Source organism: Gadus chalcogrammus, chromosome 15, assembly GCF_026213295.1.
Source record: "Gadus chalcogrammus isolate NIFS_2021 chromosome 15, NIFS_Gcha_1.0, whole genome shotgun sequence".
NCBI classification, from domain to species: domain Eukaryota; kingdom Metazoa; phylum Chordata; class Actinopteri; order Gadiformes; family Gadidae; genus Gadus; species Gadus chalcogrammus.
In genome coordinates this window covers 16,967,242-16,982,233 of record NC_079426.1, presented here as the reverse complement: position 1 = coordinate 16,982,233, position 14,992 = coordinate 16,967,242, and the positions used below count along the sequence as shown (strand labels likewise).

General features: G+C 43.3%; 2 protein-coding genes across 3 annotated transcripts; one reads left to right on the top strand and one right to left on the bottom strand.

Moving 5' to 3' along the window:
• Positions 1-1,693: 1,693 nt before the first annotated feature.
• Positions 1,694-10,096, top strand: cuzd1.2 (CUB and zona pellucida-like domains 1, tandem duplicate 2). Its single transcript, XM_056609759.1, has 20 exons — positions 1,694-1,773; positions 2,133-2,231; positions 2,991-3,032; positions 3,310-3,454; positions 3,596-3,789; positions 3,974-4,072; positions 4,827-4,868; positions 5,152-5,296; positions 5,439-5,632; positions 5,755-5,853; positions 6,161-6,205; positions 6,315-6,413; positions 7,245-7,280; positions 7,502-7,646; positions 7,846-8,051; positions 8,335-8,510; positions 8,635-8,865; positions 9,092-9,252; positions 9,549-9,793; positions 9,902-10,096. Exons 1-20 carry the CDS (start codon positions 1,716-1,718, stop codon positions 9,967-9,969), a joined length of 2,529 nt encoding a protein of 842 aa, XP_056465734.1. The 5' UTR covers positions 1,694-1,715; the 3' UTR covers positions 9,970-10,096.
• Positions 10,097-10,163: 67 nt separating this feature from the next.
• On the bottom strand, positions 10,164-14,761 carry ikzf5 (IKAROS family zinc finger 5). 2 transcript variants are annotated; one of them, XM_056609920.1, is made up of 4 exons: positions 14,380-14,761; positions 14,078-14,244; positions 13,247-13,420; positions 10,164-13,140 (listed from the first exon to the last, which is right to left on the bottom strand). In XM_056609920.1, exons 2-4 carry the CDS (start codon positions 14,214-14,216, stop codon positions 12,143-12,145), a joined length of 1,311 nt encoding a protein of 436 aa, XP_056465895.1. In that variant the 5' UTR covers positions 14,217-14,244; positions 14,380-14,761; the 3' UTR covers positions 10,164-12,142. The 2 variants fall into 2 exon arrangements, with proteins under 2 accessions (XP_056465895.1, XP_056465896.1); XM_056609921.1 differs by having other exon boundaries at positions 10,173-13,140; positions 14,084-14,244.
• Positions 14,762-14,992: the final 231 nt, after the last annotated feature.

Sequence of the window (14,992 nt, the reverse complement as noted above, 5' to 3'; positions counted from 1 at the left end):
CTCCCCAACGTGACGTCATGCAATGCATTCTGGGGGAAATGAGAAAGAATCCGCAAACCGCTAAAATAGTACCTACTTTTTCGTATAAAATTCCGTTTTGTGATACCTAACAACATTAAATACAATAAATAAGTTTAAATCTTAAATACCAACAAGCAAATTGCACAAATTCGTTGGAAAATAAACCCTGCAACACGGCCTTTAATACCAAACTACACGTTGGGAATTAATTTAGGTGATTCGGCTCACAATAGCCTATAGCCTACAAGACCACACAGGGGAGACATGTCTGACTGGAAATACACAAAAAACATCACATTCAAACTAGACCAATGCGTTGATAGATGGATGGATGGATGGATGGATGGATGGATGGATGGATGGATGGATGGATGGATGGATGGATGGATGGATGGATGGATGGATGGATGGATGGATGGATGGATGGATGGATGGATGGATGGATGGATGGATGGATGGATGGATGGATGGATGGATGGATGGATGGATGGATGGATGGATGGATGGATGGATGGATGGATGGATGGATGGATGGATGGATGGATGGATGGATGGATGGATGGATGGATGGATGGATGGATGGATAGATAGATAGATAGATAGATAGATAGATAGATAGATAGATAGATAGATAGATAGATAGATAGATAGATAGATAGATAGATAGATAGATAGATAGATAGACAGATTGAAGATGATTAAATATGTTCTATTATTTGCCTTGCAGGAGCCAGCCAACCCTGTGCGCATATGCAAATTAGCCATGTGTGCCTAACACAAGAAAGACGTAATGTTGAGAAGTCTTACTAAAAACGGATGGCAAGCGAAAGCCGAACCAGACTGTATAAATCACATACTTTGGGTCCATTCTAACTTATGGTAAGAGGCTGAGGCTAAGTCTTTAAATCTTTGCAGTGACTGAATGTTGATGATAAAACGGATTGTTTTGCAAGATGTGCGACTGTGCATGCGTCCTTTCCGGCTTCGGAATGCTGCATGGCTTTGTGGTTAGTTGTGGTCTTTTTAGTGAAGCAGCCTAGCCTTGGAGTTGGATATGTTGGAGTGATTGTGTTGTACGGGCGTGCGAGAGTGAGAGAGAGAGCACACCCGCTCACTGACAGTAAAAATAAATAAAATTTATTGTATGCACTGCTGTTCATTGACTAGCTCCAGCGCTCGTTGCTGGTTGCTAAATGATAGCCACTCATTCTCCTCTGACCATGCATTTAATTAGCTTTGACCGCGATCAGTTCTCGGCAATTCCTCATTCGCCGTCTCACGTCTGACAGGTTCGAAATTATACTGCTGTGGGCCATCATACATGTTATTTGTGTTTCTTGCCACCCCTTAGACGCCATAGTTCTAGTACTAGGCTGAGGCTACCTTCCACCACGTCTACCCAACGTGACGTCATCGCCGAATGGCGTTAGAAAACACCCGTTACTGCCAAAAAAGCCAAAAACTGGACTTTAACACTATTTTGGAGACATTTTATAAATGATACACATAGTTTTATTGCTTTATGTATCCATTAACCAAAACTTCCGTTTAACGTGCACGTAGGCCTTTAATCATTTCATTTGCATACTGGCCAGCTTGCATGTTTTTGATGCCTTCCTGCTATAAGCAAGGCATCATGGGAACCAATGGGTATAAAGCCATCACTGAAAAACATTCAGAAGCAAAACGAGAAGATGGAGGCATTGGGATTCCTGGTGCTATGCAGTGTGATGTTCTCACATTGTGTTCAGGGTAGGAATTCATGTTACACATTTTGTCATTGTCGTGGACTGAAATGTATGAATCTCACCTTCCATTGTATTAAACATGCAAGTTGTAACTTGCACTTTGTGTGCAAAATCGAACAAAGGTGTTTGTCTCCTTGTCTCTTATAATGACAATTTTAGGTTTTACCACACCAGTTACTGTACACCCCTTTTTACACAGTGTTTCTAAATGTTTTTTCCTGAAACCAATAGTGATATTCTCTATGGCTGTCCCAAATTATTTATAATACCAGCATAATTTTAGAATTAATTAGTTATTTAGCACGGATGCCTGTAAAGTGAAGTGAAAAGCATCCAGTGAGACAATATCTCGCTGTTTCCCAGCTCAAGACTCCTGTCGATACAACTGCGGAAACCACCTGGGAAGATGTTCCTGCGACTACTCCTGTCAATACAATGGCAACTGTTGCTTTGACTACTACTGTAAGTATTCAGGCCTCTGAAAAGCATTTGATGAAAATTGATGAATGAAAACAATATGAAAATATATTAATAAATGTTTGCATTAAAGATGCATGCTGAAGACAAAATTACTGAGTTCAAAGAGATACCCCCCAAAAGATCCACTTTCTATCTGCTCCCTCCCTCCATACGTTTCTCAGCCATTAAGAAGTTCTAGATTCATATACCTGTGATTGATAGTCAATATGGAGTCCAGAACCAATCAGGGAAGAGCTTCCCTGATTGGTCAGAAATGAGCTGGGGGTGCTCTTCAATCTAAATCGGCTCATACAGCGGCAGACGCAGTCAACTCATAAATAATATTCTCACAGAGCATTTCACTCAATAATCGCTGATCAGACCATTTTTAACAAATTACGCTCAAATAATAGCTCTTAAATCTTACCTTTAGCACCTTTAATGCTTTAATGACTTTACATGAATTCACCGTAAGTCACTTTGAAGAAAAGTGTCAGATTAACAGTAACTATGACGTGTTAAGTCTACTACTGAAGCTCTACAGAAAAATATAATATATTATTAATATAAAAAATAAAATATTATTTTGGAGTATGTGTTGAAAGACATATTTAAGAAAAATGTTAGTCACAATTGCATTCTAGTCAACGTAAGAACTGATTATGACAAATAAAATGAAAATATCGGTTTGTATTGAAATGTTTGCAAAAATGAAAAAAAAAGTGTTTTAAAAAGGGTAACCTATTTTCATCTGTCTTGCAGCTCAGTGTCCATACACTACAATTACACCAGATGTTACTACAGGTAATGAACCATCTCTGATATCAATTACTAAAACATCTACACTCTATGACATGAACATTTCCAGTGAAGTGAAAATGATCCAGTGAGACAATATCTCCCTGTTTCCCAGCAATTCCATTCATACTCCAGTTCAAAAAGTGCTTGATAAAGCTTTACGTATAGCTGCATCAATGTAAATTTCTTATAATAATATTGCAAACTGTACTTGTCAGCATGTACTTACCAAGCATTGTGATGGGAAACCATTGCTCCAACGTTCTCTGTGATCGTCTTTCAGTTAATAACTGTGGTGGGTGGCTGTACTCTACTGAGGGGTATATTACCAGCCCCAACTATCCACAACAGTATCCTAACAACATGGATTGTGTGTGGGTCATCAGTCCAGGCTCTGAAGTTATAGAACTGGAGTTCCTCCATGTTGAGTAAGCGTGATCATTTAATCACCAATCTGACATCATTTGATAATGAGGAACGTATTTTCCTGCTGCATTTGAACATGATGAAGAGTTGTCTTCGGCTCATGGTCAATATTAAATTTTCTGCGACACAAATGCTATCCACAGATTAGAGGGGTCAGACTGCAGATATGATGGCATCCAGGTCTATGATGGCCCCAGTATTAACCAAAGGCAGCTTGGCAGATTGTGTGGTAATCAGAGGTCTACTTTCCACTCCACTGGTAAGAATCTGACCGTACGCTTCACCACTGACGGTAGCCAAACATACCAAGGATTTCGGGCCGAATACAGAGTTGTGGGTGAGTGGCACAAACAAGAGTGACGATGCATCAACTTGAACGTCTTTTCGGTCTACTTAAAGAAAACATGAAAGCAAACAGTTATAATACCAGCATCATTTTAGAATGAATTAGTTATTTAGCACGGATGCCTGTAAAGTGAAGTGAAAAGCATCCAGTGAGACAATATCTCGCTGTTTCCCAGCTCAAGACTCCTGTCGATACAACTGCGGAAACCACCTGGGAAGCTGTTCCTGCGACTACACCTGTCAATACAATGGCAACTGTTGCTTTGACTACTACTGTAAGTATTCAGGCCTCTGAAAAGCATTTGATGAAAATTGATGAATGAAAACAATATGAAAATATATTAATAAATGTGTGCATTAAAGATGCTGAAGACAAGATTACTGAGTTCAAAGAGATACCCCCCAAAAATCCATTTTCTCTCTGCTCCCTCCCTCCATACGTTTCTCAGCCATTAAGAAGTTCTAGATTCATATACCTGTGATTGATAGTCAATATGGAGTCCAGAACCAATCAGGGAAGAGCTTCCCTGATTAGTCAGAAATTAGCTGGGGGTGCTCTTCAATCTAAATCGGCTCATACAGCGGCAGACGCAGTCAACTCATAAATAATATTCTCACAGAGCATTTCACTCAATAATCGCTGATCAGACCATTTTTAACAAATTACGCTCAAATAATAGCTCTTAAATCTTACCTTTAGCACCTTTAATGCTTTAATGACTTTACATGAATTCACCGTAAGTCACTTTGAAGAAAAGTGTCAGATTAACAGTAACTATGACGTGTTAAGTCTACTACTGAAGCTCTACAGAAAAATATAATATATTATTAATATAAAAAATAAAATATTATTTTGGAGTATGTGTTGAAAGACATATTTAAGAAAAATGTTAGTCACAATTGCATTCTAGTCAACGTAAGAACTGATTATGACAAATAAAATGAAAATATCGGTTTGTATTGAAATGTTTGCAAAAATGAAAAAAAAAGTGTTTTAAAAAGGGTAACCTATTTTCATCTGTCTTGCAGCTCAGTGTCCATACACTACAATTGCACCAGATGTTACTACAGGTAATGAACCATCTCTGATATCAATTACTAAAACATCTACACTCTATGACATGAACATTTCCAGTGAAGTGAAAATGATCCAGTGAGACAATATCTCCCTGTTTCCCAGCAATTCCATTCATACTCCAGTTCAAAAAGTGCTTGATAAAGCTTTACGTAGGCCTATAGCTGCATCAATGTAAATTTATTATAATAATATTGCAAACTGTACTTGTCAGCATGTACTTACCAGGCATTGTGATGGGAAACCATTGCTCCAACGTTCTCTGTGATCGTCTTTCAGTTAATAACTGTGGTGGGTGGCTGTACTCTACTGAGGGGTATATTACCAGCCCCAACTACCCACAACAGTATCCTAACAACATGGATTGTGTGTGGGTCATCAGTCCAGGCTCTGAAGTTATAGAACTGGAGTTCCTCCATGTTGAGTAAGCATCATCATTTAATCACCAATCTGACATCATTTGATAATGAGGAACGTATTTTCCTGCTGCATTTGAACATGATGAAGAGTTGTCTTCGGCTCATGGTCAATTTTTACATTTTCTGCGACACAAATGCTATCCACAGATTAGAGGGGTCAGACTGCAGATATGATGGCATCCAGGTCTATGATGGCCCCAGTATTAACCAAAGGCAGCTTGGCAGATTGTGTGGTAATCAGAGGTCTACTTTCCACTCCACTGGTAAGAATCTGACCGTACGCTTCACCACTGACTTCAGCCAGACATACCAAGGATTTCGGGCCGAATACAGAGTTGTGGGTGAGTCGCAGAAACAAGAGTGACGATGCATCAACTTGAACGTCTTTTCGGTCTACTTAAAGAAAACATGAAGGCAAACAGTTAAATGCTATTTGTGTGATTTGATTTTTATCTTTTATTAGCGGACGGTTCCTGCAGATATAACTGTGGCTACTTGGTCGGAAACTGTTCCTGCGAATACCCCTGTGAATCCTATGGCAACTGTTGCTATGACTACTTATGTAAGTGATAAGGCCTGTAAACACAAAATCTACCGTAAAATGTTTCCATAAATGAAAAAAAGGTTACTTTAAAGACTGAAACCGATTTTCAACTGTATTGCAGCTCAGTGTAGAAAAGTGTAAATATATTTTTAAAGTATCAGTTTAAAGATATGTTAAGGCGTAAGGTCTTTCATAATGACATTCCACTCAACGTAAGAACTGACGCATGACAAATGAAATGAAAATATTGGTTCTATTGAAATGTTTGCATGAATGAAAAAATATCTATTTAAAAAAGTGAAACATATTTTCATCCCTCTTGCAGCTCAGTGTGTAGGCACTACAGCATACCCACCAGATGTTACTACAGGTAATGAACCATCTCTGATATCAATTACTAAAACATCTACATTCTATGACATGAACATTTCCAGTGAAGTGAAAACCATCCTGTGAGACAATATCTCCCTGTTTCCCAGCTCAAGAATCCTGTCTCTACAACTGTGGGAACCACCTGGGAAGCTGTTCTTGCGACGTCTCCTGTCAATACGACGGCAACTGTTGCTATGACTACTACTGTAAGTTACAAGGCCTGTAAAATCAAAAGTCGTCGTAAAATGCTGCATTGTTTTGTTTATAGCAGATGCATGAAAGTTTAGTCACAATGACAGGCTAGTCCAAACGTGTGCATGAAAAATATATATGAAAATATAGATGTAAATCTGTGCATTAAAGCTGCTCTAGTAAATATTTCAGAGTTCCAAAGGGTGAGAGCAGAAGAGAGCAAGTTTTTAAAACTAAATAACCACCCAAAAGCCCCCTTCCTCTCTGCTCCCTCCCTTCATACGTTTCTCAGCCATTAATTTAAGAGTTCTAGATTCATATACCTGTTATTGATAGGCAATATGGAGTCTGGAACCAATCTGGGGAGACCTTCCCTGATTGGTCAGAAATGAGCTGGGGGCGGTCTTCAATCGAAATGGGCTCATACAGTGGCAGATGCAGTCAACTCATAACAGCTAATCTCACAGAGCATTTGACACAGTAATAACTCACCGATGGCGAGGCCATTTCTTAAAAATTACACTCAAATAATAGCTCTTAAATCCTACAGACAGCATCTTAAATGCTTTAATGACTTGTACATGAATGTACCGTAAGACTTTGAAGAGAAGTGTCTGTTTAACAGTAACTATGACACGTTAAGTCTACTACTGAAGCTCTACAGAAAATATCATGTAGCTCTCTGAGGTAAACAGTCACGGTGAAAATATTATTTCAGAGTATGCGTTGAAAGACATTTAAAAAAAATAAGTTGGTCCCAATTTCATTCTAGTCAGCGTAAGAACTAATGCATGACAAATGAAAGTGATTTTAAAAACTGAAACCCCTTTTCATCCGTCTTGCAGCTCAGTGTTACAATAGAGCATCACCAGATGTTACAGGTAATGAACCATCTCTGGCATCAATTACTGAAACATCTACATTACATGACATGCACATTTTAAGTGAAGTGAAAACCATCCAGTGAGACAATATCTCTCCATTCACCACATCAAAATCAAATTAACAGGTTGTATGGATAATACTACACATATTGCATTAGGATCCCCTCAATTGAAAAATAGAGCATAACAACCCAATTCTGATGCTTAACCTCTTACAGGTCCACCTTGCGGAGGCTCTCTATCCATCTCTGGGTCGTTCTCCAGCCCGGGCTACCCTGGCAACTACCACGACAACAGCCACTGCGTGTGGCAGCTGAGAGCATCGAATGACCATAAGATATACCTGTCATTCACTGACCTCCAGTGAGTCTAATCGGCCACTCATGAAGACACACACACACACACACACACACACACACACACACACACACACACACACACACACACACACACACACACACACACACACACACACACACACACACACACACACACACACACAACATTTGAGTTATTAACAAAGCTGTTCTTCAGCTGACTTGATGATCCGTTGTGCATCCAGGTTGGAGGACTGCTGTTCCTGTGACTACGTAGCCGTCTATGATGGACCCAGCGTGAACTCGCGACCTTTGGGGAAATTGTGCAACAACACGTTGAACTTCTTCCAGTCCTCCTCCACGTACCTCACTGTTCTCTTCCGGACGGACGGCTCAGTGACCGGCCGAGGGTTCAACGCCGAATTCAAAAGCTCTCTTCCACCAGGCGCAGGTCAGTATAGACTTCAAGTCAACCAGCATGGACGTTTTATGCTATTCCACATGGCTAAACCTGACCCAACAAAGTCACCGGGTCGGCCCAATCCAGCCCTTCATCTCAGTGTCGCTTGAAAATCAATGCAGACAATCGCTGTCATTCAGAATCCCCTTTCGAAAACTAAGATGCAATACCAATGTCAGGAAGATTTCAGCCTTTATACTATAGCATTGAAGATAAGTGGAGAACATCGGTTAGAAATTTCAAAAAAGAAACTCACGTATTGTGTCTCCACCAGGTCGAGTGGAGTGTTCTTCAGACAACATGAACATTGTGATTGAGAAGTCCTACCTCGAATCTCTGGGCTACGATGGCCACAGTCTGTACTTGAATGACCAGTACTGCAGACCCCAAATCTCTGCATTCCAAGTGATCTTCAGTTTCCCGATGAATACTTGTGGCACAGAACAAAAGGTAAGAATCTAATCGCTTTCTATGAGCAATCACCGAGTGACATCTTTCCATTGTCAGCATTTGTTGACATCCCAGCAGCTCACAAATGTTACCTAATTTCCGATGTGTTCTTTTATTGAAACAGTTTGAGAGTGGCAGAATCGTATATACGAATGCGGTGCGCGCCTTTGAGTCCGACTACGGTCTGATCACACGGCAGCCCTCCCTCAAGTTGAACGTGGACTGTCACATGGAGCCGGACACCACAGTCCAGAACCTGTATATCGCCCGGGCCAGGGTAAATGACACTATCACGGGCATGGGCAGATTCAACGGGACCATGGCCTTCTACACCTCCAGAAGTTTTACATATATGGTAGGGTCATGAAGACAGCAGCTTTGTTTTTCGGGCCCCCCCCCGCCCAGACAACAAAAGAAAAACGGGACAAAAGTAAAACACGCCATACATATCTATGTACCTACACACTATGTATTCATATTCTCATATGCAATACGAGTATCATTTCCAAAAGGTAAAATATTGTTTTAGTTGTGTAAATCTTCCTCTTTCTGATGTTTATGTGGGTCCTTTCTTGGATCAGGTGACCCAGGTTCCATACATGGTGACCGTGAACCAGTCCATGTACGTCCAGGTGAACCTGAGGAGGGACGACAAAGGCCTGGTTCTCTTCCTTGACACGTGTGTGGCTTCGCCCTCGCCCCACGACTTTCAGAACAACACTTACGACCTTGTCCGCAACGGGTATGCACTGTCCCAGGAGATCATTGTTTAAACTTTGAATTAGTACCGCACAATCCTCGTCTCATTCAATAGAAGGGGGGGCATGATAGTTTACAGGCTACTTTGTGGGTTCGATCCTCAAATATCTGCAATCTACCTCTCTAGTAGTAAAGATAAAAAAAAACATATTCACCAGGCCTGATCCCACACATAACGAATAAACGGTATATAAACTCTTTAACTCATAGAAAACTACGCCCGGTATGGGTCTTGACTTTGTCAAGACATACAAACTCTTTTATTTTGCCTCCCACTAGATGCGTCGTAGACAGCACCTACCAGGCCTACGACTCGGGCACCAAGAGCTACGCCCGCTTCACCTTCAGGGCCTTCCAGTTCCTGCGGACCCATGAGTCGGTGTACCTGCAGTGCAAGGTGGTGGTCTGCCCCGCCTCCGCCTCCAACTCCCGCTGCCGCCGGGGATGCAGCAGGCGTAAGGCCCGGGCGCTCAGGGCCTCCGAGGACAGCCACACCCTGGTCCTGGGGCCGCTCACGCTGCAAGGTACCAGCCCGCTGGGCTCTTTCTGCATGGGGGAGGGCCATGGAAATGTTGTGCTTTTTTTTATTCTCATCAATAATTTTCCTCCACTTTCTCCCCCCTTCCCACTAGACCTGGGGAGCCAGGGTGAAGCGAGTGTGAAGGAGGAGGTGGCGCCCGAGAAGACCATTGATATTTGATTAATCATGGGTTTTCAGCCATTGTTTCTAATCAATTGTACTTCTGCTCTTTGTGTTGTGTTATCTGCTGTACGGCCAACACTGTTAAGACTCTCCTTTCATCTTCATTCCGATTAAAAGCATATCTAACGACAATAAATGTCCTTGCACTCATTATAGTGACAAAAAAAGACAAAAAAAAGAGACTAGGGAGGGACAGATTGTTAGAAAACACTTTATTCGTTCATTTGTTAGCGTTAATTTCATTTCACAATAAAATAATTTGTTACCTCAGAGGGGGGGGGGGGTTTACAAAAATCTTCCACATTCACAACTACCAATCGACCAAGGACACACAGAACATAAGGCCATTATCATCGGATGCCTGTAGTACCAGCAGTCTCAAGCAGTTGGTCCTAGCAACAGTAACTAAATTGTCCACACGTGTTGCTAAGCAACAGACAACACCATTCAGTACATTGCACAACCTTGCTAAGCAGGATTCTTCGATGTAACAGAGTTTCACCTTATTCTTTTTTTGACACTTAACATCCATCAAAACAATCAGAATACAATACCCCGTTAATATTGAGGAAAGCAGGGACCCACATCACCACATGAGCATCTCAAGGCATGTGTTCTCGAAAAGGATAAGAGCCCGGCATCTCTGGTGCTACGTGGCAATTCTGAACCAAGCATCGTCCAAAGGAGACTACATATGAGGGGTGCTGGCCAACATCAGAGTGAACGATTACAATATCAAAAAGGTCAGGATGTGGTCCGGTCATGGTGTGTTACAAGGACGGGTCTAGGATTAGCTTTTCCACAACCCGCCGTATGAATCGCCTTATGCAAAGGGTTCTGTACGCAGGGAAGGAAACTCCTTAATATTTGAGGAAAACGTAGTTGCACCATAGATGCCCCATTGCAGGCCAACCATTTGGAACTCTTCACTCGTAATGTGTGTACGCTTAATTAAGTAACATGGTCCTGGATGTAAAATAAGATAGGATTAGGCCTCTCCTGCCAATACAGATACAGAAAACATCCAGGATTATGCAGAGGGCATTCTGTATCAAGCGTATGCTCAGACGACATAGGCGAGGCTTTGGTTTCGTTTCCTAGTTTAGTGGCTGACGACTTAAACAATAACCCCATCACAGCAGTCAGATAGTTTAGGGTGAGCACGTGTGATTCAATGTTTATACTTTAGTATAATGACCAGCAGCGAGATATCCGTCCACCTAATCCACCACTTATTTTGGTAGTGGTTGGAGGTTCCTCCACATTCGGACAGTTACAGGACACCACTGGAGTTAGTTATAAGGCAAATTGAATCTGATCTCCATGCCAGTTTTTAGCCTGTTCCACTCACCTGATGTTCAACAGCTACAACCCTGCCAACAATCACATACACACAACACTTGCATCTTTGATTCCATCTTGTGCGTCGCCTACTATTGTGTGTAGTCTGCCGGTCACGTTGCCTACTCATTTGCTACACCGTCTCCGCAGACGTACAAGGACATTCACCAGCAGGACAATGACAGAACCATGCCCTGCATTATGGTCATAACGTGGCACTGAAGACATTTGTGGATTTTTTCCATTTGTGGACATTAAAGTTTGTGCGATGACTATCACATGTTGTGCACAGAGACTTCTTTGTCAAACACACCAAAATTCCCCTTGATTAGGAAATCAATTAAAAAAATGGATAAATTCTTAAACTGTGCTGGACTTATACACAGAGCAGTGGAAATAATATAATACGGTCTATTAGTAATAATATAAATAAATACTCTTTAGCTAGAAGTAAAAAAAGCAAGTAAATATATATCAGGCACTGTAAAGAAATTGAATTGAATAGCACTGAGCACTTGATTCCAACATGGTGCCTGGTAAACCACTATTTAACAAATAGTTGATACCGAGTGACATTACTCAAGGAATGTTTATCATTAAAACCTGTGTCACTTGGATATAGCACACAATTCCCTCGCATTGTAAGCTTATACCATGTGAGCGTATATAAAATAACCCTTACCCAAAGCTGACAGTCTCAGCCTCTCCAGAACCCGGCAAATTTCACAACAAAGGCTAGGCTACATCAAGGCGGGATTTGTCCCTGTGAAATCATTGAAATAATATGACACATCTTTTTTTTCTTCGTTTTTTGTGGTGTTCATAAGCATCACGGCTGCTTATGCTGCCCCCGGGCAAAGTGGCACGCAAAGTCGTACTTGTTGATGCAGCTGTGGCCACAGATGTTGCACTGGAAGGCGTTCTCGTAGCCGTGGCAGCCCATGTGTATGGTGTAGAGGATGTTGTCGGGGAAGGCTATGTCACAGTGTTGGCAGTGGTGCTGCGCGCCGAGCTCCTGGGGCGCGGCGGGCAGGCCCGGGGCCGGGGTGCTGGGCTGGCTGTTGCCGACGCTGGGGGTGCTGGTGCGGCCGCTGCCCTCGCTGCACGGCCCCGCCACGGGACTGCCCTCGCTCGGAGGGAGAGGGGGGAGCCTGGGGTCCGGGGCCGTGGGAGACGAGGCGTGCGACGTGTTGGCCAAGGCCGTCGCAGGGGGCGTGTCGGCGGGGTCGGGCTGCTGTACGAGGAAGGGCTTCTCGTCCACCGGAGACCGGGCCCGGGGCGACCCGGGGGGCTGGGCTGTCTGGGAGTGGACGTGCGCCGGAAGGCTGGCCAACTGACCGGCCAGCGTCGATAGCTGGTTCAGGGGGTTGTCCATGACCAGATCCTGGTGGTGTTGATGGAGGTGGTGGTGGTGGAGCTCGTCGTCCCTGGAGCTTCCGTCCTCGGGCGCCCCGCCCTGGTCGTCGAAGGCCTCCTGCCGTATGTGGGGCAGTCCGTGGGGGAAGTCGCTCATGCTGTCCGCCTTGTGCGCTGCCATGGAAGGGGGGCTGAAGTTGATGAGCAGGCGCCGGCCGTAGCCCAGCGCGCTGCTCTTCTTCTGCAGCACACTGAGCATCTTCTTGTGGGCCAGCGAGCGGGCGCCCTTCATGGGCAGCAGCTTGTGGCGGCGGCGGCGGTGGTGGGACAGGTTGCTGCGGTCACTGCAGCGGAACGAGCACAGCTCACACTTGTAGGGCTTCTCCCCCGTGTGGGAGCGCATATGGGCCTCCAGGTGGCGCTCGTAGGCGGAGGCAAACGGGCACAGGTGGCAGCGGTGAGGCTTCTCCCCTGAAGACAGAGGATGCACAGCCGCAAGGTTGAGTTCAACCGTTTACATACAAACACAAAACGAATAACATATTATTATCTAGTTTGCGCACGAAAAGCGTATCACCTGTATGAATGCGGATGTGCTCGATGAGTCGGGCCGTTCCTCGAGTGGCATAGTTGCAGTAGCGACACTTGAGCTTTCCGTCGTACGTCCTCTCAAAGCCGTCCACCAGTATCCCTGAGCTGTCGACCAGCGACATATCCGTCGAGGGGTGGTCCAGGCCATTTTGACCGCAGTCTGCACACAAAGGACAAAATGTGGGCTAATAAGAGACCATTTTCCATGCCATGGGATATGCAGGGTTAGACCGTGGGGTGATTTTATCATGACATGCATAAGTTATTTTGAAAGCGAATTAAGCAAGTGTAATGATGATCATTATGTGATGAAATGAGCTCGGCCCATTTAGTTGCGGTGAATCTAACTTTTTATTCTATAAAATATCCTGTCTGCGTTTGTCAATGTTTGGTCAACGCTTGACTTCAAAACATGTTTGGCTTGTGTCTTCGCTGATACAAAATGTACAGGTCCGGCAGGCATTGATACCAAAAACTATTTGCAACAGGTGCAAAAGCAGCAAAGAGTCCAGAGACTCCAGACTACTACATTTGAAGTCAGACGTTTACCTAAACATTTAAACATTTTAAACTTTGTTTCAACCTGGGCAAGCCAACTACCCCGACGCGCAACAGAGGGAACCATATCGTCAAAAGCCCGTAGCGGATAAGAACACCGTGTGAACCATAGAACATTGTTAAATAATGACGGTACATAATGAATAAGGAATAATAATACGCCGGATTTTTGTGCAAAAAAACCCGAACACAATCTCTTTGCCATGACGTGATATATTGATGAGTGACAGTCCAGCCTGTATGTAAAGTAGGGTCTTACAGTTACCAGCTGGAACGTCGTCCACCTCCTTGACGCCGCTCACAGACCCGGAGATCATGTTCACATGTTGAGTCTGCTGGCTGAGATACTCTTGGAAATCTTTCACAAAATCCAACGTGTCCGGCTTTTCTTCACCCATCGAGATGGTTTGGTGTACGGGTATGGTTCTAAAGGGAGGTGAATCATGTACAACTGTTTCAGTAACGTTACCAAAAGAAGCCACGTCACTTGCAATTAGTACTATGGAATAGAAGTAAACGTTACAAATCAACACCGACTGTTTCGCTGTGATCGACACTTACCCTTTTAGCACGTGTAGTATAACACTTTTTGGAAAGTGGTAATATTTACTACGCAGGTAGGGAGACCGAAAACCCGGACAAACAACGATCTGCTGCCCTGTCCCTCACTTCACATTGATCTCCATAGTAGACTGTCAACACCGCTACGTTAGCCACTCAGCTAACAGCATCCTTTATAACGTTAGTCAACAAACAAGGATTTCGCACATGACAGTTCATGGTTGATTTAACTCTATGTTCCTCGATTGATTAACATATGTTTTGTGAAGCTATTGATAATTTCAGTTAACGTTACGGCTGATACTTGGTAACGAAAACCATATCAAAACAATAGTCACATCACGGTGTCAGAGTTCACTCCACGTCCCCCGGTTAAACCTTCCCCACCGCCCTCCGGATCATTCGGCCGCAAAGAAAAGTTCCGAGGACAAAACACACTGAATTTCCTGCAGAAAATACGGTGAGTGCTCTAGTGCAAAGTGAGGTTGAATATATGTTTCAGTAAAGCCACATAGACGTAAAGAAATGCTAAATGGCTTAAATATAGTGAAGGGATTAGAGCAAAGTCTAAATGGAGTAAACAATGTAAACAGGCACACCAATTAAACAATTT

What these genes read in the sequence shown, in the direction of transcription:
- cuzd1.2 (XM_056609759.1), top strand. Translation starts at nt 1,716, where the DNA reads ATGGAGGCATTGGGATTCCTGGTGCTATGCAGTGTGATGTTCTCACAT. An exon ending in CTGGAGTTCCTCCATGTTGA is followed by an intron (nt 5,297 to 5,438) that starts GTAAGCATCATC and finishes TGCTATCCACAG; the next exon opens with ATTAGAGGGGTCAGACTGCA. An exon ending in CTGTTGCTATGACTACTTAT is followed by an intron (nt 5,854 to 6,160) that starts GTAAGTGATAAG and finishes TCCCTCTTGCAG; the next exon opens with CTCAGTGTGTAGGCACTACA.
- ikzf5 (XM_056609920.1), bottom strand. Translation starts at nt 14,216, where the DNA reads ATGGGTGAAGAAAAGCCGGACACGTTGGATTTTGTGAAAGATTTCCAA. An exon ending in CGACGTTCCAGCTGGTAACT is followed by an intron (nt 13,421 to 14,077) that starts GTAAGACCCTAC and finishes CTTTGTGTGCAG; the next exon opens with ACTGCGGTCAAAATGGCCTG. An exon ending in GCACATCCGCATTCATACAG is followed by an intron (nt 13,141 to 13,246) that starts GTGATACGCTTT and finishes CTCTGTCTTCAG; the next exon opens with GGGAGAAGCCTCACCGCTGC.